Consider the following 22,223-nt stretch of genomic DNA (forward strand, 5'->3'; position numbering starts at 1 on the left):
TATTCCATAGTTCTATAAAAGATTTTGGGGATTAGCCATTGGATATGAATATAAAACGGACACTGAGACTGCCAATATACTTAGTGAGACGGCAACTAGTGATATACAATTAGTTAAGAAAATAAATGATGAAATATTTAATATACTCCAGTGCATGCCTCCCAATGTTAAGATTGACATAATTTTACAACTCACCTCGTCCAGTTTTATTTTGCTTAAGGTACTTGCCTCTCCGCCTCATGCAACAGTCTCTCTCATTTCGGTAATACTTCATGAAAGAAGGAAATAGGTCATGAGTTTTGTTGGATTTTGTTAATTTAAAAATTAAGTACTAGTGGAAATAATATCAAACTGCTCGTTCCGCATACAATCACGAATCAAACACATATTGCTTCCGGTATACGTACCTACAGAGACTCTTTTTTTATCAATGGTGAAATTCCTTCAAAACTTGGTTTCGATTTTGTAAAAAATGCTAGTGCAATAGGATCATGCACTAGCACCCCACACAAATTTTAAACGTTTTGGCTTTCATCTCTTGTGTGTAAAGTAAATGTAATTCCCACCTACAATTTATCCTCTGATAAATCCTACAGGACCCTATATGAATGGACAATGCTATCTCTAAATCGAGATTTGCAACTGTTTGCAAATGGTATAACCTATTCAATGTTTGCAAAAACTCATGGTGTCATTGTATTGGATATGTCTTGTACTCAACATATAAGTATTGTCCGTACGTGCACTGTACGTATAGAGTGTACCTTTTCCAATGCGCTAATGGAGAGTATAGTATTAATCTCGCTAAATCAGTTTGAAACCCATTGGGAAATTACACCCGATGGCAGTGTTCTATAAGACTTGGCACCATGAGCACAAATCGTATAATCAATGTATTCATCATGGAACCGTACATGTCCAAATAAAAACTTTTTGTGTACCCTCGGATTTCCTTGAACATATTCATAACGGTAGTGGTAGAATTATCATTTTTAATAGTACTCCGTCGACTGTAAAGACGGGTCATTGGCTATACATCTATTAAATAGCAAAGAATATTGAATTTGTTGATTCTATTGACCTGCCATATGTATTCTACACACCCAACATCAAAAACTTGCTCGAGGGAAGTCGGAAATCATAGGCAGCGCAACAGCGCTGCCTAAGTAAAGAACGATGTTGGCACAATGTATTGTTTATTTTTTTCTTGGTCTTAGACCAGGCATCGTATCGAATGAGTTGTCGTAGAAACTTCGAAAAGCTCATTCGATTGGAAATTGGAGTGGCTAGTGCCCTTTTTAATAGTCGAAAGTGATTGGAGGGTAACTAGCCCCTCCCCACGCCCATCATTCCCCCAAACACATCCAATCAAAATTTTGAGATAGCCATTTTGTTCAGCGTAGTTGATTTCCAGATAGAAAATATGTTTTTGAGGAGGTCACTACCCCACAACCCTCAGGGCAAGGGTTTTAATTTATGCCCTGGGGGCATATAAGAACGATGTTGGCATAATGTATTATGTTTTTCCTTGGGACTAGGGCACTTTATATCGAAGAAGTTGTCGTAGAAACTTTGAAAAGGGCTCACCAATTGGAAATCGGAGTGGCTTGTGGCCTTTTTAATATTCGAAAGTGAATGGAAGGCAACTAACACCCCTCCAATGCCCACCATTTCCCGAAACACATCCAATCTATATTTTGAGATAGCCATTTTGTTCAGCGTAGTTGATTTCCAGATAGAAATTATGTTTTTTGAGGTGGGCACTCCCCCACAGCCCTCAGGGCAAGGGTTTTAAGTTAGGCCCTTGGGGCATTTAAGGTTTTTTATAGACCGCGTTGTCGTAGAAACTTCAAAAAGAGCTAATTCGATTGGAAATTGAAATGGATAGTGCCCTTTTTGATAGTCGAAAGTGATTGGAAGGCAATTAACACCCCTTCCATGCCCATGATTTCCCCAAACTCATCCAATCAAAATTTGAGATAGCCTTTTTGAACCGCGCAGTTTAAAGTTCAGGAAATTATATCTTTCAGCAGGGCACTCCCCCCACAGTCTTCAGGGCAACAGTTATAAGTTGTACCCTGGGGGCATATAAGTTTTTATTGAAATCTTTATCGTAGAAAGTTGAAAAGGGCTCATTGGATTGGAAATTCAAAGGTCTAGTGCCCTTTTTAATAGTCGAAAGTGATTTGAGAGCAACTAAACCCCCTGTCATGCCCACTTTTTCCCCAAACACCCCAATCAAAATTTTAGATAGCAATTTTGTTCAGCACAGTTGATTTTCAGATAGAATTTATGTTTTTGAGGAAGAAATTCCCCCACAGCCCTCAGGGCAAGGGTTGTAAGTTATGCCCTGGGGGCATATAAGGTTTTTATAGAAAGCGTTGTCGTAGAAACTTTAAAAAAGGCTCATTCGATTGGAAATTTAAAGGGCTAGTGCCCTTTTTAATGATCGAAAGTGATTGGAGGGCAACTAACCCTTTTTTCACGCCCACCTTTTCCCCAAAAACATGCAATCAAAAGTTTAAGATAGCCATTTTGTTCAACGTATTTGAAAGTTCCAGAAACTAGGTCTTTGAGGATGACAACCCTCCTGCAGCCCTCAGGGCAAGGGTTGTAAGTTATGCCTTTGGGGCATATAAGGTTTTTCAAGAAAGCGTTGTCGTAGAAACTTCAAAAAAGGTTCATTCGATTGGAAATTTAAAGGGCTAGTGCCGTATTTAATAATCGAAAGTGATTGAAGGGCAACGAAACCTTCTCTCACGCGAACCTTTTCCCAAAGACATGCAATCAAAAGTTTAAGATAGCCATTTTGTTCAACTTAGTTGAAAGTTCTGTAAATTAGGTCTTTGAGGATGACAACCCTCCCGCAGCCCTCACCGAACCCTCCCGAATTTTGTTTTTGAGTATAAAATCCCGAATAGAGTTTATGTTTTTGAGGAGAATACTCCCCCACAGCCCACAGGGCAAGGGTTGTAAGTTATGCCCTGGGGGCATATACGGTTCTTATAGAAAGCGTTGTCGTAGAAACTTCAAAAAAAGCTCCTTCGATCGGAAATTTAAAGGCCTAGTGCCCTTTGTAATAGTCAAAAGTTATTGGAAGGCAACTAACGCCCCTTCCGCGACAATCATTTTCCCAAACACATCCAATCAATATTTTGAGATGCCCTTTGTAATAGTCGAAAGTGATTAGAGGGTACCTAACCCTCCTCTCACGCTCACCTTTTCCCCAAAAACATGCAATCAAAAGTTTAAGATAGCCATTTTGTTCAACTTAGTTGAAAAATCTGGAAATTAGGTTCTTGAGGATGACAAATCTCCCGCATCCCTCAGGGCAAGGGTTGTAAGTTATGCCCTTGGGGCATATAAGGTTTTTATAGAACGCGTTGTCGTAGAATCTTCAAAATTGGCTCTTTCGATTGGAAATTGAAATGGTTAGTGCCCTTTTTAATATTAGAAAGTGATTTGAAGGCAACTAATAGCCCTTCCACGCCCACAATTTCCCCAAAAACATCCAATCAAAATTTTGAGATAGCCATTTTATTCCACGCAGTTTAAAGTTCAGGAAATTATACCTTTGATTTGAACATTCCCTCCCAGAGTCTTCAGGGAAAGGGTTTTAAGTTATTCCCTGGGCGCATATAAGTTTTTATTGAAATATTTGTCATAGAAACTTGAAAAAGGGCTTATTTGATTAGAAATTCAAAGGGCTGGTGTCCTTTGTAATAGTTTTGAAAGTGATTTGAGGGCAACTAATCCCCCTCTCACGCCCACCTTTTCCCCAAACATATCCAATCAAAATTTTTAGATAACCAATTTATTCAACGTAGTTGAAAGTTTTGGAGATTAGGTCTTTAAGAATGACAACCCCTCCACCCCCACAGCCCTAAGGTCAAGGGCCTTAAGTTATCCCTTGGAGGCTTATAAGGTTTTTATAGAAAGCGATGCTGTAGGAACTTCAAAATGGGCTCATTCGATTGGAAATTGAAAGGGCTAGTGCCCTTTTAATAGTTGAAAGTTAATGAAGGGCTACTAACCCCCACTCATGCCCACCATTTCCCCAAACATATCCAATCAAAGTTTTGAGATATCCATTTTGTTCAACGTTGTCAAAAGTTCTGGAAATTAGGTGCTTTAGGATGATATCCCCATCACAGCCCTCAGTGCAAGGGTTTTAAGTTATGCCCTGGGGCATGACTTATAACCCATAACTACCCATCAAACCATAACAACCATGTTGTAGAAATTTCAAAATGAGGCTCATTTGATTGGAAACTGAAATTGCCCTATTTAATAGTAAGTGGAGAGTAATTAACCCCCCTCTCACGGGTACCATTTGCCCAAACGCATTCAATCAAAGTTTAGAGATAGCTATTTTGTTCAACGTAGTTGAAAGTTCTGGAAATTATGTATTTAAGGAAGACAAACTCCCCAGAGCCCCCAGGGCAATTGTTGTAAGTTATGCCCTGGAGGCATATAAGGTTCTTATAGATAGAGTTGTCGTAAAAACTTCAAAAGGGACTCATTCAATTGGAAACTGAGAGGGCTAGTGTCTTTTTAATTGTTGAAAGTGATTGGAGGGTAACTAACCCTCCTCTCACACCCACCATTCCCCCAAAACATATCCAATCAAAATTTTCAGATAGCAATTTTTTTCAACGTTGCAAAAGGATCTGGAAATTAGGTCTTTGAGGATGACATCCTCCCCCCAGCCCTCGGGGACTGGGTTGTAAGTTATGCCCTGAGGGCATACAAGTCTTTTATAGAAAGCGGTGTCGTAGAAACTTCAAAAGGGCTCATTTGAATGGAAATTGAAAGGTCCACTTCCTTTTTTGATAGTTGAAAGTGATTGGAGAGCGAATAACGCCCCTCTCATGCCCATTATTTTCTCAGACACATCCAATCAAAATTTTGAGATAGTAATTTTATTTAACGTAGCTTAAAGTTCTGGAAATTAGGTCCTAGAGGATGACAACAACCCTCACAGCCCTTACGGTAAGGGTTGTAGTTTATGCCCTTGGGGCATATAAGGTTTTTATAGAAAGTGTTGTCGTGGAAACTCAAAAAGGACTCATTTGATTGGAAATGGAAAGACCTAGTGCCATTTTAAATAGTCAAAAGTGATTCGAAGGCTTGATGTTTCTATAGTAAAGATCAATGAGGGTATAATGTATTATTTTCTTGTTGTTGTTGTTTAGACCAGGGCACTTTGTATCTAAGGAGTTGTCGTAGGAACTTTGAAAAGTGCTCATTCGATTGAAAATAGAAAGGGCTGATGCCCTTTTTAATAGTCGAAAGCGATTGGAGGGAAACTAATCCCCCTCCTACGCCCACACTTCCATTTGCCTTTATGTTTAAAAACTAAATGTTGCCATAAGATTAAATCAAAATGTAGTGTGTTAATGCTAGTTCTCAATAAGGCATCTCAGCAGTATCCCAAGAACGACTGAGGGTATTATGTTCAAAGTTTTGGGGCTACTTGTCCTCTTAGAATCTAACCAAATCAAAATAGCGTAAGTGTATCCAAGCTATCAAAGAAAGTAAACAGATTTTTTTTGCGAATGGTATCAAGCTATCCATTTCAGGTCAACTAGAGGAGGTATGAACCGAAATTAAAAACTACTAATTGTGTCCAGATTTTTAAAAGGGTGTATTTTGCTAAAAATTGCTGAAAATTTTTCTCTAGCATTCAGATAGCAGGCAAAACTATAAATTCTTAAAAAAAAGAAAAGATTTAAAGTATTATTTTCTTTTTCCCTGAAAAGACTACGTCAATATAGAACGAACCTAAATTAATTAAAAAAAACCTTTTCCACAAAATAAGATTTTCAAAGAAAGGTAAAGAACTCCATTGAACAAAAAATGAGTAAAAATAAAATCAAATAATCTACCAAGCGTGAAACTACCACAAATCAGCATCGATAAATAAATGAAACCCAAAACGAATAGAAATTACAACAGATAACCGATTCAAACACAAAACGAGCAGAAATTAACATAAGTTGGGCTCAAAACCCCTATAATTTGCATAAGAACATAATTTGTACTTTATTGAAAAAAAAATACAAATGAATGTGAATTGTCAGTTTAATATACATATACTGATATTTAGTAATCAAAATGTTAATATTATTTGCTTTATTAAAATTACGAAAGTAAAAACACTTATATTTTTCAGTAAAGTGCAGATTATGTTCTGGCCTTGGAAGGCATAGAGGGTTTGAGCCCTACTCATGTTAATTTTTGCTCGTTTTGAGTTTTACACGGTTATTTTTTGTAATTTCTGTTCGTCTTGGGTTTCATTTATTTATCGATACTTATTTGTGGTAGTTTCACGGTTGGTATATTATTCAATTTTATTTTTGCTTTTTTTTGTTTAATGGAGTTCTTTGCTTTTCTTTGAAAAACTTATTTTGTGGAAAAAGTTTTTTTAATTAATCTAATATTCAAAATCGGAAGCGAGTACAAGATTTATCAAACAAAAGCTTTGGTTCTCACGCACTACTATATTTTTTCAATATCGTGGCTGTATTTAGAGTGAATTTTTCAGCATTTATGATGACTGTCCTCCATTGAATGACTTCATATTGGAAAATACCCTTTTTTGCCTGTAAAATATCGATTTCAGTGCCCTATGAATAAAGTGTTTGAATTATTTTCGTGAATTTATTTATTAATAAAACATATATGTACAACAAAAGTCTTTGTCTTCATCTTTTAGATTTCTTCTTCCAGGTGTAGGTGATCATCGAGAATGACTATTGAAGGCAGATCATTGGGGTTGTACTTGTACTGATCTTGCCATGCGAAGTCAGGGTCACATTTTCTACAATACTATGTAACTTCACTTCTATTATGTCTCTTTGTGAAGTCAATAATACTATTCTAATTCACATTATAAAATTCACGTGTTTCAATTCGCTTGTTTGAAGAAATTTTACACACGGTATTCTCACATGAAGAACCGCTTTCATTAACAGCCAAATAAAAATCAGTAGGTTTATAGTTTTAGAAGCCATTGTCTTCAGTGATGCTACAGAAACCAGACTCTCTTGTTTTTACAACAATTGAAGCGTAGGCCAGGTTCTTCCTCCACAAAGAATTTAAAACCCCGACGATACCAGTCTCTAAAAATAAACTGAAATCACGATTAGGGTTTTTTCAATTATACCAAGGCAAGTATTTTCCCATTGATCACATTTACCATAGTGACAATTGGAGCATATAAAACCTCCAGTAGGGGAGTCACATATATCTTCAAGACAGGAATTACAGTCTTTAGTTTGCACTGCATATCCTCTATGTAATATTCGTAGGTTGCATAATCTACACTATTCGTCATAGGCATCAACGGTAGTACAATTTCCACTGACTGGCTAGCTGGTCAATGTGTACAAACATTGTGGGCATGTGTAGAACGTTTTTCACCGTGACGGTGAAAAACGTGACGGTTTCACCGTGACTGTCTCAATTCCAAAAGGGAAATGACTTGCGATCCATAAAGGCAATATTATTTTTACATCTAGAGAGAGGAGGAGTAACCGAATGACGTCGCACTTCAAATCAAATAAACTGTATGGTCACAATTTTTCCATTTACTTGTTAATGCCATGCAAACACAATTGTTTGGATAAGGTCATCTTTTTACATCCAGGGGTTCCCCTTTTGACTAGCGTCTTGAATAAGGCCACGAGGGGAAAACATCTTGAAGAAAAAAATTTTTGAGAAAAAAAACGTCACGAAGAAAAAAATACCTCTCGAAAAAATATCTCGAAGAAAAAACTTCTCGAAGAAAAAAATTTCTCGAAAAAAAATTTCTCGTAGAAAGAAATGTGTCTCGGAAAAAAAACGTCTCGAAGGAAAATGTTTTTAAGAAAAAAAAGTCTCGAAGAGAAAAGCATCTCGAAGAAAAAAAATTTTGAAGAAACTTTGTCAAATATTCAGTCGCTTAAAAAAGTGCCGACAACGGGATGCGAAGTGATAGGGCCCCGTAGGACCTGGAATAAGGTCACTACTTAATCCTACTATTTACTCCAATTTTGATTTTTTGATAAACAAAAAAGGTGATCTGTTCTTGTCCCATTTGTCCTCTTCTGCTTTTGATTTTTTTTCTTCTGGAGAACAGAAACAGGACCAATGTTTGATAATAAGCTCCCATACCAATACTATATGACCGGCCTAAGCCTTCTCTCTCCTGCGTATGCACGGGCATGGTAATAAATGAAAGAAAAAATGCAATGTTACTTTCTGTACAACAGCACGGGCAGAGCTGGCACATAATTAAATTGGCGTGTAAATTGGAAGGCGGGCCATTGGAGCAGTTGCCTCCTTTGATTTCCCCCTCTAAATTTTATAAGGATACTTTTTTTTAGTATTTTCCTTAAAATAACCCCTTTTAATGTTTCTATTCAAGAAATTGAAAAAAACAACAAAATCCCCCATTATATTTTGAAAAATAAACTGACCCTCTCCCCTCACATTTTTGGCAATTGGAACCCCTGTACCTAACAATTTTTTTGGGAGTAAGGAGGAGGAGGGGAACAAACCTTAAGAAACTATTGAAAAGAAAATACTTAATCTTTTTTTGTTGTGTCGCTAGTGAAAAATTGAACTCAAAGTTATTCCTTGAAGTGCTTTAGTGCTAAGACTATACACATGTTTTGGTTAATTGTAATCTCGACCATTTCAGCCAATTTCAAAATTTATCCAAAAGCATCTCAACTCTGGAAAAATATGAATATGCCATGTTGAAGGAAGTTCAGAGTGATTTAGATGTTGCTTGGAATAACCTAATAGAAGAAAGCAGAAAAACAGTCCAGCAAGATGCTAGCCAATCAAGTAATTCACTATTCATGGCAATGATAGCTTTAACAGGTAAGGTTTGGAAACTAGCTTTTGTAAGAAACGCTTTTTGATTGCGAAGTAAATCTTTTTGTTTTTGTCTTGTATTCTTATTAAATAAATAAAAAAAGTTTTTTTTAACAGAAAGTAAGGAGCGGTATTGAAAATTAAAACGAACAGAAATTATTCAGTATAAGAAAGGGGCTGTCCCCTCCTCAACGCCTCGCTCTTTACGCTAAAGTTTTTCATTGTTTTAAAAAAAAGTTGTGAGACAGGGTCAAACTTTAGCGTAAAGAGCGAAGCGTTGAGGAGGGGACAGCCCTTTTCATATACGGAATAATTTGTGTTCGGTTTAAGTTTTATTGTTGCTCTTAATTTCAGTTAAAACTAAATTATTTTTTTATTTAATTTCTGAATGTTTTGAATTAATGCAGCTTTGATTTTGGCTCACCGTACATGAATAATTAAAAATAAATTTGCATATTAATTTTCATTTTTTGGCTAAATGGCTTTCTTGAAATTTTGATCTGACGTAACTTACGAATTAGCTTACGTAACGAACTTCTATATTCGTATATCTTTATTACTATATTAGGGGATTCGCCCCCTAGTCAATACCTTGCTCTTTACGCTAAAGCTCATATTTTCTTCAAATTCTTTAATAATGATCCCTTAATCACAAAGGCCGTTAATTAGAATAAATAGCTATGATGAAAGTACAAAAGAAAATTTAGCGTAAAGAGGGAGGTAATGATTAGGGGGCGAATTCAGTCATATACGTAATAATTTCTATTCTTTCTAAGTTTCGATGTTGCTCCTTACTTTCAGTTGAAAAAATTGTTTTTTTTTTGTTTAAGATAAGATAAGATTTATTAGACACACATACGATATTACATGTTATTATTCCCCCAAAGGCTCACTGGCCTGTACAGAGAGGGAAGACAAATGAGTTGCTTACTCAGAGATGAAAAGCAAAAGAAAATTTAAAATGATCCCTTACTCACATACGAAGGAGAAGAAAAGAAAATATAGATAAAATGACAACTATAGAAAAAATAGAATAAATAAACTATATTAATTAATTAGATTAAATAGACTAAAAAAATAATAAAAAAAAATAAATAAAAATAACTTTTACGTAGCCAAAGAATTTTTAACAATTTTTTTAAACAAACCGAATGAGTGGCACCCTCGAGCCGATTCAGGCAACTTATTCCAAACAATATGACACGCCATTAGAGGATTAAAATCTGACCTTATGCAAGGAGTAAATGGAACTTGAACAGGATTTGTCATATAGCGAAGATCATAATTACTTTGATCAGAGGTAAAAGATAGCGGAACCCTTAGGGGCCGAGGGAGGTCACCATGAAGCTGAGAAAAAGTAAAACATGCACATGAAAGAATGTATAGTGACACAAGATCAAGTAATGGTATAACTAATGAACGATTGGTTTCCAGAATGAGGTTTCTAGCTTTATTGTAAACCTTAGAAACTGGTTTTAACAGTGAAGGAAAAGTTGACATCCACACAATCGGACAGTAGGAAACGTAAAGATGGATGAAGCAGTGAAAAAGGATTTTCAAAATTGATCCAGGAAAAGTATGTCGAAGTTTTCTTAAAATACCAAGACTCCTGCATATCTTCATTTTAATCGAATCAATGTGACGTTTGAAACATAGGTTTTCATCAACAAGAATGCCCAAAAAACGAACATATCGGTCTTTAGATCTATGAATTATTCCATTTGGCTGGTGAATTTCTGATAACTGGGGATAAACCTGAGAAACACTTAAAAAAATTAAAAACTGGACTTAGAAAAATTTAGGGTAAGATAATTAGCATCAAGCCACAAAATCACCCTCTCAAGCAAATTTTCGAAATTTAATCGAGGCTCGGATTCGCAGTTTCCCAAAGTGCCAAGCGTGCTGTCATCAGCACAACAAAAAAGGACATCAGAAGAAGGCGAATTATAGTTGCCACTATGGGCAAGGGAAGGCTTAGGATGACAAAGTCAACAGCAATTAATAAGTTTCTGCTTTTTTTACAACATAATAAAGATCATTTACATAAATCAAAATAGCACAGGCCCTAAAACTGATCTCTGAGGGACACTAAAATTTACTTGCGAGGGTGACCGGAAAAGTTGAGCAAGAGAAATTAACCTGTTCAAATAAGACTGAAACCAAAAAAAAATACATTTCCACTTATGCAAAAATGAGACATCTTCGATAGAAGAATTTCATGGGTTAAGGAATCGAAAGCCTTACGAATATCCAGGAATACAGCAGCCGGAATCAATCCCGAATCTAACGCAGAATGAATAAAGTTCAAAAGGTTCATACAGGCATGTTCAGTGGAATGCATCATTCGGGAACCAAATTGAAAATCATGAAGAAAATTTTTGAATTTTAAGAAAGTAAGTAGACGAGAAAGCATAGCCTTTTCGAATATTTTATAAATACTGATAAAATTGAAAATGGTCGATAATTTGCCGGATCATTTCTTGGTCCACCCTTATACAAAACAATAATCGGAGCACGCTTGAGAGCATCCGGAAAAACACCACATTCAAATGAAAGATTAACAAGTTTTGTTAGAGGAAATACTATTGAAGGAAGAATAGATTTAACTACCTTAGTAGGGACATAATATGGCCCAGATGAGGACGAATTTTTCAAGCCATTAACAATTTTAGTAATTTCACTTACTGTTACTGGCTCTAGAAACATAGACTTAACACAAGATGGCCCGAGGTAAGATCTAAAGTCCGGCTTAGGCCGAGAAAAAGTAACTGTAGAAGTGATATTCTTACCAATATTAGTGAAGAATGAGGTGAATGCCTCTTGGACATTAAGCTCACCCTCCACAGCTCCATCACCAATGACCAGATTCATAGATAAAGAGCTAGATTGAGAACCGGGTTTAAGTACAGAATTTATTACCTTTCAAGTTTTATGAATATCATTGCCACAAGCAGCAAAATTATTTAGATAATACAGAGATTTGGCTTTCCTACACAAGGAATTATATATATATTCCGGTAGATCTTGAATTGACAAAGACGAAGAGCACCTGCTGAAAGTGTAGCGCATTTATAAGCTCTCCAGAGATTTTTCTTCCTTCTCCAGCTTTTGAGAAATCCGATGTCATCCATGGGTTTAGAGGAACCATTCTTTTAGACCTAAGGAGTTAGAAGGTGTTGCTTTACAAATGCTAAGAATAGCCTCTTTTATGGTTCCATAAAAGGACTCAAATAAACAAGAAAAATCCTTATCCTTTCAATCCTTATCAAGCAAGCTCCACGAATTTTCCGCTAATTTAGACCCAAGAAGAGATAACTCTTTCTCACCAAACCTAACAGAATTGGAATCAAACACCTTTTTTTTTCTCTATTTACTGCAGTTTCAAAATAAATGCTGTAAAGTTGGACTAATTTCTCAAAGAAAGGCTAAAAATTCGAAATTTCTTCAAGATAACAAACTTTTTTTCATATTTGAAAAGAAAGTTCATTCAATTCTGTACAATTTAAGCTAAAAATATAAACTATTCTTATTTTTAAAAGGTCTGCGATTTTTTTTGTAGTGTCACTGAAATGATCATTAGCCGTATCGTGAAAATGGGCATAGTTTATTTTTTCTTCAAAGGGTAGGAATACTTCAAACTTTCTAACTATTCAAAATTTTTAACTTTTACTTAAAACTAAAAATATGTTTTAAAAAATGTTGACTAAAAAAAGTGTTTTTTTTTAGAACGGACGAATATGTTTTCTGGTGTACTAAGGGGTCTGCAATTACCTTTTTGGGACCTGATTTGCCACTGATACGACTGAGCTATTTACTACATGAAAGAATTCTGCTTCACGGATAGATTCAGTCGGCGCGCTGGAGTTGTCTCACTCGGCCTGCCCGTAAAATTGGGTAATAGTAACTTATTAGGGACCCCTTGTAATTAAAAGTAAAAGGTACCAAATAAAACATTCAAAAATATTCCTCATTTTCTTCTTCCGAGAATTCAGATGGGGTAAGGTCAGACTCCCTGCATGCCCTCCTCGTTCCATGGCAGGAGCATAAGCTGAAGCATCCTTTCATTTTTTAGCAGCTACAGTCTTTCCTACATCTTCCAGTTTTGCATCTACAGTAAGCTTCCAGGCTTGATGCTTCTTTACAGCTTGAGACGACCGCATCTACTGCCCCTTCAGCCATCTTCCATCCATGAAGGAGTGGATCTGAAATACTCGGCAGAGACTGTATTGACGACAAGATTATCCATATAGCGAATACGGCTCTTCGTATGCATGGCTCGAAGGTGTCGTCAGAAGGTGGCAGTCTTCTCACATCTTGTTTCTGGCACCAAATGTAAGCCCTTACACTAGCAAATGAATTCTATCCGGCCTGTTTACCATAAGTTTCAATAACCAGGGATTTTGATAGGTCGAAAACTACTCTAAACGCGTCGACCGAAAGCTTCCCTTCTGCATCCTGGATCCGCTCCGTCACAGACACCATTTTTGAGGCAAAAGTCTTAGACACCGTGGTGTTTAAGAAAGAGGCTTTCCCGACGCCGAAGAAAAAGTTCGTTGTATCACACCCTGACAGACAGTGCACGAACGGTAACATAATCTGCTCCTCTTTGGACAAGTGGACTCCATCAGCAAGCTCGTGTACTGGGATAATGTAAGTCGGGAACTTCAAGAAAAGTTAGCTCAGTCCCTCAGCTTGAAGCTCTTCAAAAAAATGAACACAGGCTACGGCTACTGCCACGTCTGTTTCGTTGGCATGCACAACGATACTACAAGTGTAACGGCTAGCGTACTTGGCATGTGTCATAGGGCGTTGATCAGCCTCTTCGTGGCTGGAGGACAATCATTCCTTGAAGTCACAGTGTTCTGGTAAAGTAGGACTGCAGCCACGCTTGACCAGAGACACTTTGAATCTCTCCTTGAAACCACCTGAGAGAACAAGGTTGAGTGCGTTCGGAAGCTGATCACCCATCTGCTCCCAGGTTTCATACAGAATTTCGAGGAGCCGAGTTTTAGACGCTGAGCTTGTAAGTACGGCATCCCATTCTTCAATTGTGCTAAGAGCGAAAATCTAAAGGTTTTTCCCTTTCGTTTGTCAGAGTCTGCATGCTGATTTCAAGGAGGTCGACTCTTCGATGACCGTGAGCTTCCCAAACAGCCTGTCGTACCGATCTGCGACAATGTGGACTTCAGGAATACCCACTGGAAAATCATTCAGCAACGATAGAAGCAATCTTTCCGTGAAGGATTTGACTTTTTTAAACATGGCAGGCCGATATGATCTTATCTTGGACATTAGGTCAATGATGTGTACTGTAGCTGATGTTGTTTCTTTGGATTTCAAAGTCACCGGCAAAGCTGCAAGTCCTCCTTTTTTTCTTAGCCAGTTCAACAGCACAGCTTTGTTCCCCGTCCTCATTTTCAAGCCAGAGGATGTCTTGGTTGATTGTTGCGGAAGATTTTCCAAAATGGATGGAGGGAAAGGAAGAATTTCTTTTTTGAGGATCTTTGCAACTGCTTTCTCCTTTTCTTCGCCGTAACTGAACTGAGCAGTAATGATTCTCTTCAAGGCCGTTACTTCAGAGCTCAGGAGATCGGTTCTAAGGACACCCTTCACTTTTCGAGTTTTTATCTCGGAAGGGAAAGTTCGGAGTGCAACATTTTTCACATCGTCTTTCCTGTTGCACAGAAAGTCCTCAACCACCTCTTTTCCTTTTGTGGCTACGCAAGTAATATCAGAAACAATCTTCTCGTCGTTCACAACTTCTGACGTCACAATATTCACTGGGTCGAAGTCCTGTCGAACGGATTGCCACATGTAATGAAAATGTCTCGAACTCTATCTCGCGAAAGTTGTAAAAGCGTCTTCGTCGACTGATTGTCTTCGTGACGTTTCAATGTCTCTGTGGATATGTTGACTACTTGCAGGAAACCATTGCTGATGGCAGCGGAAATCGGTAAGGTAAGAATCCAAGCTTTAGTCTGTCTCTCATCCATTTGTTCTCCTATTATTCCGGCCGTCGTCTTTGCATCCTTGTTCACTGTACATTCCAGTATCTGTCGGACCAGGGGGCCATGAACCTGGTGTGCGTTCTCTTTACTGCGAAATGTCCTTTCATGAACTTCCTATGTACATCAGGAAAGGTTTGTGGTAAACTTTGCATGTCTGATAGGTACTGTGTGAGACATTTGTATACTGAGGATAGCCAGCCGCCACCAAGTATGGAAACATCCAAGCAGTTGCTGTCAAATGAGACTCCCAGTCACAGTCTCGTTCAGCATGAATGAATTGCATCGCTATTTCAAGTATTTCCAAGAACTGCCGCCAGAAAGCAAACGTGGGTGACGCATGTCACAGGGTGTCAAAGGCATTCATTATGGGAGCCAAAGTGATTAAGGTATCGTTTGCCTCCTTAAGTGCAGTTCTTGCGTCAGCACCGTTTGCCAATGAAGTCCTAAATAACTCAATGGCACTACCCAGCTGGTTCATACGGGATAAGTCTTCTTGTGCTTCGGAGTAATACTCTTCCAAGGAATCCCAGCGGAGGGCTAGCAAGACCTCGTACAGTATGCAGTAGGCATTGATAGCTTGGTAGTAGCCTTTCTAGATCAAGTCCCATAAAATAACTGTTTATCTGCCTAAATAACACTAATTAGCTGGTGTCTACCTTACTTTGACAGTATTACATTATCACTTCAGGGTCAATGACTTTCTATCTGTCCAGGAATGATTAATTCTACTTGCTGTCACGTGATGAAAAAAAACTTCCCGCTAGGTAGCAGGTTACTAAACAAAATTCCTATTATCGGGTAAACTCGCTAAAAAAGTTTCAGACCCCTCAGACACACTTAAACTTATAATTTAGCTCAATGTGTTCGGAATTAAACGGGCTTTCTTTTTAATATAAAAAAATTACTTTATCTTGAAAAGTTTTCGAGTTTTTAGCTTTTCTGTTAGAAATTTGTTGACAAAAATCTGATTTTTTTTAAACTGCAGTAAAAAGGGTACTATTTTTTATTTTTTTACAAACAAAAATCATGTTCGTGTAGCCCCAAGTACGCTGGATTTGACCAATCTTATCTGAAAAAAAATTAGAATCGTCGAACCCCATTTTAGGCCAAATTTGGTGTTTTTGGCCTATATCTCAGAAACGCCCCAACGGCGAACATGCGCCCTACGATATTCTTTTTCAGCATGGTCGACTACCCTGGGCTCCAACCTTAACATTTTTGTACCTTCCGGCATGGGTACTAATCGAAATAAGCGATATACAGAATCTGGCGCTCTATCACTAACTAAAATTGAGTTTTCCTTCAAACTAAGCGTAGAGAATATATTGTCAATCAAAGAAGCTGTAACATTAGTTACTCGTGTGGAGGTGGATGTAGATGGTAGAGAAACTATGGCAAGCATGGTTGAAAGAAAATCAACTGAAGCCAAAGGCTTAGAATCTATCAAATTCGTATTAAAGTCCACCATTATGATTAACTGACACGGCCATTTCAGTATTATGTCAAATATTTCCTCAATATTCTGAAGAAACAACAGAATAGCGCCACTACGATAACGATACATATTGGCTATGATTAGATCAATACTATTAGATCTAATTCCTATAAATTGTGACTCGAAAATACCTTCAAAAGTCCTTGATAAGTCATCACGCAAGCAATAATTCAAATTTCTAGATATATACATGGCAAGAGTAGTAATCAACCTTATACTTTGCGTACGCCCCCGTACAAACAGGTTTTTCTGGTAGGTAATTCTATTCTACAGGTCATTACACTCTTTCAAAGAGGAATTATCATAATTTAATAGGTGATTAGGATTTGAATAAAAGGAATAGTTTTCTTTACAATTCATATTAGTAAGAGAATTGAATTCAAAAAGAATAGTTTATTTGCAAGGATATTAGTGGAGAAAAAAAATACACTTTTTTAAATTTATTCATAATAAAAAATACAACATTTACATGGGGATAAAGACAAAAAACACTTTTTTTTGTTTATTTATAGAGAAAAAAAAATAAAACATTAAATTAGAGAGAGAGCACTTGAAAAAAAAAAAAATCTGCTCTAAGTCCAAAAAAAGATAACTTTGATATTGTGACGGAGCACCCCCTGCGCTGGCGGCAGCAGACCCCCTCCCCCCCCCCGGGCCGAGAGCCCCCCCCCCCCGCCGCGAGGTCCCCCCCCCAAGGTTTTTTTAGGAAATTATTTACAGGACTTTATTTAAACCGAGACTTTCCCTGTGGGCAATACATTCAGTCCGGTCTGAAGTTAAATGGTGTCCAAGGGGGAGGGTGGTCAGACCATCTTGACAAACATAGACCTTGTCGGAAATGGTACTCATGGCTATTTTTTCTACATTTACAGTAAAGTTCCTGTAGTTCAATGAACGAATTGCCAACAATTTGGCTCGTGGAATTGCATTTTGAACAATATAATTCCTATAAATGTTCATGTCGAAATTCTTGTCCACATAGCATATGGGTACTCCTTTGCAACGTTTCTTGATTTCCTCGTCGTATGTCTGTATAAAGTACACCTTCGGACCTACAAACATACCACGGGAAATCAAGTTTACACGAAGGTTTAGTTAAATGGGGTCGAGTTGCATGAGGGTTCAGTAGCACGTGGGTTCTGTTGCATGGGGGTTCAGTTGTACAGGGTTTCGGTTATACAGGGGTTCACTTAGATGGAGCGATTCATTTGAACGGGGGGGGGGATTTGCGATTTTGAGGAGATGGGGTGATAGTGTACTGTATAATACACAAGTGATGTTTTGGAGCGTATTGTCAATTTAACGAGAAATGACTGAAAAGTGTTTTGAGGGAGATGGGTTGCATGGAGGGTTGAGTTGCATGAGAGTTCAGTTAAAGGGGGTACAGTTACACGAAGGTTTAGTTAAATGGGGTCGAGTTGCATGAGGGTTCAGTAGCACGAGGGTTCAGTTGCATGGGGGTTCAGTTGTACAGGGTTTCGGTTATACAGGGGTTCACTTACATGGAGGGATTCAGTTGAACGGGGGGGGGGATTTGCGATTTGGAGGAGATGCCGTAATTATGTACTGTATAATACACAAGTTTTGTTTTGGAGAGTATTGTCAATTTAACGAGAAATGACTGAAAAGTGTTTTGAGGGAGATGGGTTGCATGGAGGGTTGAGTTGCATGAGAGTTCAGTTAAAGGGAGTACAGTTACATGAAGGTTTAGTTAAATGGGGTCGAGTTGCATGAGGGTTCAGTAGCACGAGGGTTCAGTTGCATGGGGGTTCAGTTGTACAGGGTTTCGGTTATAGAGGGATTCACTTACATGGAGGGATTCAGTTGAACGGGGGGGGATTTGCGATTTGGAGGAGATGCCTTAATTATGTACTGTATAATACACAAGTGATGTTTTGGAGAGTATTGTCAATTTAACGAGAAATGACTGAAAAGTGTTTTGAGGGAGATGGGTTGCATGGAGGGTTGAGTTGCAAGAGAGTTCAGTTAAAGGGGGTACAGTTACACGAAGGTTTAGTTAAAAGTGGTCGAGTTGCATGAGGGTTCAGTAGCACGAGGGTTCAGTTGCATGGGGGTTCAGTTGTACAGGGTTTCAGTTATACAGGGGTTCAGTTACATGGAGGGATTCAGTTGAACGAGGGGGGGGGATTTGCGATTTGGAGGAGATGGGATGATAGTGTACTGTATAATACACAAGTGATGTTTTGGAGCGTATTGTCAATTTAACGAGAAATGACTGAAAAGTGTTTTGAGGGAGATGGGTTGCATGGAGGGTTGAGTTGCATGAGAGTTCAGTTGAAGGGGGTACAGTTACACGAAGGTTTAGTTAAATGGGGTCGAGTTGCATGAGGGTTCAGTAGCACGAGGGTTCAGTTGCATGGGGTTCAGTTGTACAGGGTTTTGGTTATACAGGGGTTCACTTACATGGAGCGATTCAGTTGAACGGGGGGGGATTTGCGATTTGGAGGAGATGGGATGATAGTGTACTGTATAACACACAAGTGATGTTTTGGAGAGTATTGTCAATTTAACGAGAAATGACTGAAAAGTGTTTTGAGGGAGATGGGGTGAATGGAGGGTTGAGTTGCATGAGAGTTCAGTTAAAGGGAGTACAGTTACACGGAGGTTTAGTTAAATGGGGTCGAGTTGCATGAGGGTTCAGTAGCACGAGGGTTCAGTTGCATGGGGGTTCAGTTGTACAGGGTTTCGGTTATACAGGGGTTCACTTACATGGAGGGATTCATTTGGACGGGGGGGGGGATGTGCGATTGGGAGGAGATGGGGTGATAGTGTACTGTATAATACACAAGTGATGTTTTGGAGCGTATTGTCAATTTAACGAGAAATGACTGAAAAGTGTTTTGAGGGAGATGGGGTGCATGGAGGGTGGAGTTGCATGAGAGTTCAGTTAAAGGGAGTACAGTTACACGGAGGTTTAGTTAAATGGGGTCGAGTTGCATGAGGGTTCAGTAGCACGAGGGTTCAGTTGCATGGGGGTTCAGTTGTACAGGGTTTCGGTTATACAGGGGTTCACTTACATGGAGGGATTCAGTTGAACGGGGGGGGGATTTGCGAGGGGGAGGAGATGGGATGAGAGTGTACTGTATAAGACACAAGTGATGTTTTGGAGAGCATTGTCAATTTAACGAGAAATGACTGAAAAGTGTTTTGAGGGAGATGGGGTGCATGGAGGGTTGAGTTGCATGAGAGTTCAGTTAAAGGGGGTATAGTTACACGAAGTTTTAGTTAAATGGGGTCGAGTTGCATGAGGGTTCAGTAGCACGAGGGTTCAGTTGCATGGGGGTTCAGTTGTACAGGGTTTCAGTTATACAGGGGTTCACTTACATGGAGGGATTCAGGTGAACGGGGGGGGGATTTATGATTTGGAGGAGATAACGTGATTATGTACTGTATAATACACAAGTGATGTTTTGGAGAGTATTGTCAATTTAACGAGAAATGACTGAAAAGTGTTTTGAGGGAGATGGGTTGCATGGAGGATTAAGTTGCACGAGAGTTCAGTTAAAGGGGAGTATAGTTACACGAAGGTTTAGTTAAATGGGGTCGAGTTGCATGAGGGTTCAGTAGCACGAGGGTTCAGTTGCATGGGGGTTCAGTTGTACCGGGTTTCGGTTATACAGGGGTTCACTTACATGGAGGGATTCAGTTGAACGGGGGGGGGGGATTTGCGATTTGGAGGAGATGCCGTAATTATGTACTGTATAATACACAAGTGATGTTTTGGAGAGTATTGTCAATTTAACGAGAAATGACTGAAAAGTGTTTTGAGGGAGATGGGTTGCATGGAGAGTTGAGTTGCATGAGAGTTCAGTTAAAGTGAGTACAGTTACACGAAGGTTTAGTTAAATGGGGTCGAGTTGCATGAGGGTTCAGTAGCACGAGGGTTCAGTTGCATGGGGGTTCAGTTGTACAGGGTTTCGGTTAGACAGGGGTTCACTTACAGGGAGGGATTCAGGTGAACGGGGGGGGATTTGCGATTTGGAGGAGAAGGGGTGATAGTGTTCTGTATAACACACAAGTGATGTTTCGGAGAGTATTGTCAATTTAACGAGAAATGACTGAAAAGTGTTTTGAAGGAGATGGGGTGCATAGAAGGTTGAGTTGCATGAGAGTTCAGTTGAAGGGGGTATAGTTACACGAAGGTTTAGTTAAATGGGGTCGAGTTGCATGAGGGTTCAGTAGCACGGGGGTTCAGTTGCTTGGGGTTCAGTTGTACAGGGTTTTGGTTATACAAGGGTTCACTTACATGGAGCGATTCAGTTGCACGAGGGGGGAGATTTGCGATTTGGAGGAGCTGGGAGGATAGTGTACTGTATAATACACAAGTGATGTTTTGGAGAGTATTGTCAATTTAACGAGAAATGACTTAAAAGTGTTTTGAAGGAGATGGGTTGCATGGAGGGTTGTGTTTCATGAGAGTTCAGTTAAAGGGGGGTACAGTTACACGAAGGTTTAGTTAAATGGGGTCGAGTTGCATGAGGGTTCAGTAGCACGAGGATTCAGTTGCATGGGGTTCAGTTGTACAGGGTTTTGGTTATACAGGGGTTCACTTACATGGAGCGATTCAGTTGAACGGGGGGGGGGATGTACGAGTTGGAGGAGATGGGATGAGAGTGTACTGTATAATACACAAGTGATGTTTTGGAGAGTATTGTCAATTTAACGAGAAATGACTGAAAAGTGTTTTGAGGGAGATGGGTTGCATGGAGGGTTGAGTTGCATGAGAGTTCAGTTAAAGGGAGTACAGTTACACGAAGTTTTAGTTAAATGTGGTCGTGGTGCATGTGGGTTCAGTCGCACGAGGGTTCAGTTGCATGGGGGTTCTGTTGTACAGGGTTTCGGTTATACTGGGGTTCAATTACATGGTGGGTTTCAGTTGAACGGGGGGGGGATTTGCGATTTGGAAGAGATGGGATGATAGTGTACTGTATAATACACAAGTGATGTTTTGGAGAGCATTGTCAATTTAACGAGATATGACTGAAAAGTGTTTTGAGGGAGATGGGTTGCATGGAGGGTTGAGTTGCATGAGAGTTCAGTTAAAGGGAGTACAGTTACACGAAGGTTTAGTTAAATGAGGTCGAGTTGCATGAGGGTTCAGTAGCACGAGGGTTCAGTTGCATGGGGGTTCAGTTGTACAGGGTTTCGGTTATACAGGGGTTCACTTACATGGAGCTATTCAGTTGAACGAGGGGGGGGATTTGCGATTTGGAGGAGATGCCGTAATTATGTACTGTATAATACACAATGGATGTTTTGAAGAGTATTGTCAATTTAACGAGAAATGACTGAAAAGTGTTTTGAGGGAGATGGGTTGCATGGAGAGTTGAGTTGCATGAGAGTTCAGTTAAAGGGAGTACAGTTACACGAAGGTTTAGTTAAATGGGGTCGAGTTGCATGAGGGTTCAGTAGCACGTGGGTTCAGTTGCATGGGGGTTCAGTTGTACAGGGTATCGGTTATACAGGGGTTCACTTACATGGAGGGATTCAGTTGAACGGGGGGGGGGATTTGCGATTTGGAGGAGATGCCGTAATTATGTACTGTATAATACACAAGTGATGTTTTGGAGAGTATTGTCAATTTAACGAGAAATGACTGAAAAGTGTTTTGAGGGAGATGGGATGAATGGAGGGTTGAGTTGCATGAGAGTTCAGTTAAAGTGAGTATAGTTACACGAAGGTTTAGTTAAATGGGGTCGAGTTGCATGAGGGTTCAGTAGCACGAGGGTTCAGTTGCATGGGGGTTCAGTTGTACAGGGTATCGGTTATACAGGGGTTCACTTACATGGAGGGATTCAGTTGAACGGGGGGGGGGGGGGATTTGCGATTTGGAA

The 22,223-nt window shown here is 39.0% G+C and overlaps 2 protein-coding genes and 1 pseudogene across 2 annotated transcripts in view; 1 reads left to right on the top strand and 2 right to left on the bottom strand.

Moving 5' to 3' along the window:
• LOC148953376 (uncharacterized) overlaps positions 1 to 12,662 on the top strand; it is a 90,722-nt gene extending 78,060 nt beyond the window's left edge. The window contains exons 4-5 of the mRNA XM_089087318.1: positions 8,687 to 8,871; positions 12,592 to 12,662. Coding sequence (XP_088943444.1) covers positions 8,687 to 8,871; positions 12,592 to 12,662 — 256 coding nt within the window. The remainder of the gene's footprint in view (positions 1 to 8,686; positions 8,872 to 12,591) is intronic.
• Positions 1 to 22,223, bottom strand: part of LOC148953374 (xylosyltransferase Oxt-like) — a 287,249-nt gene that overhangs the window by 184,060 nt on the left and 80,966 nt on the right. The gene's annotated exons all lie outside the window — the stretch shown is intronic.
• Positions 12,934 to 14,157, bottom strand: LOC148953378 (uncharacterized; annotated as a pseudogene).

Source organism: Artemia sp. Qi Xiang Cuo, chromosome 4 (genome assembly GCF_049724085.1).
Source record: "Artemia sp. Qi Xiang Cuo chromosome 4, ASM4972408v1, whole genome shotgun sequence".
Taxonomy (NCBI): domain Eukaryota; kingdom Metazoa; phylum Arthropoda; class Branchiopoda; order Anostraca; family Artemiidae; genus Artemia; species Artemia sp. Qi Xiang Cuo.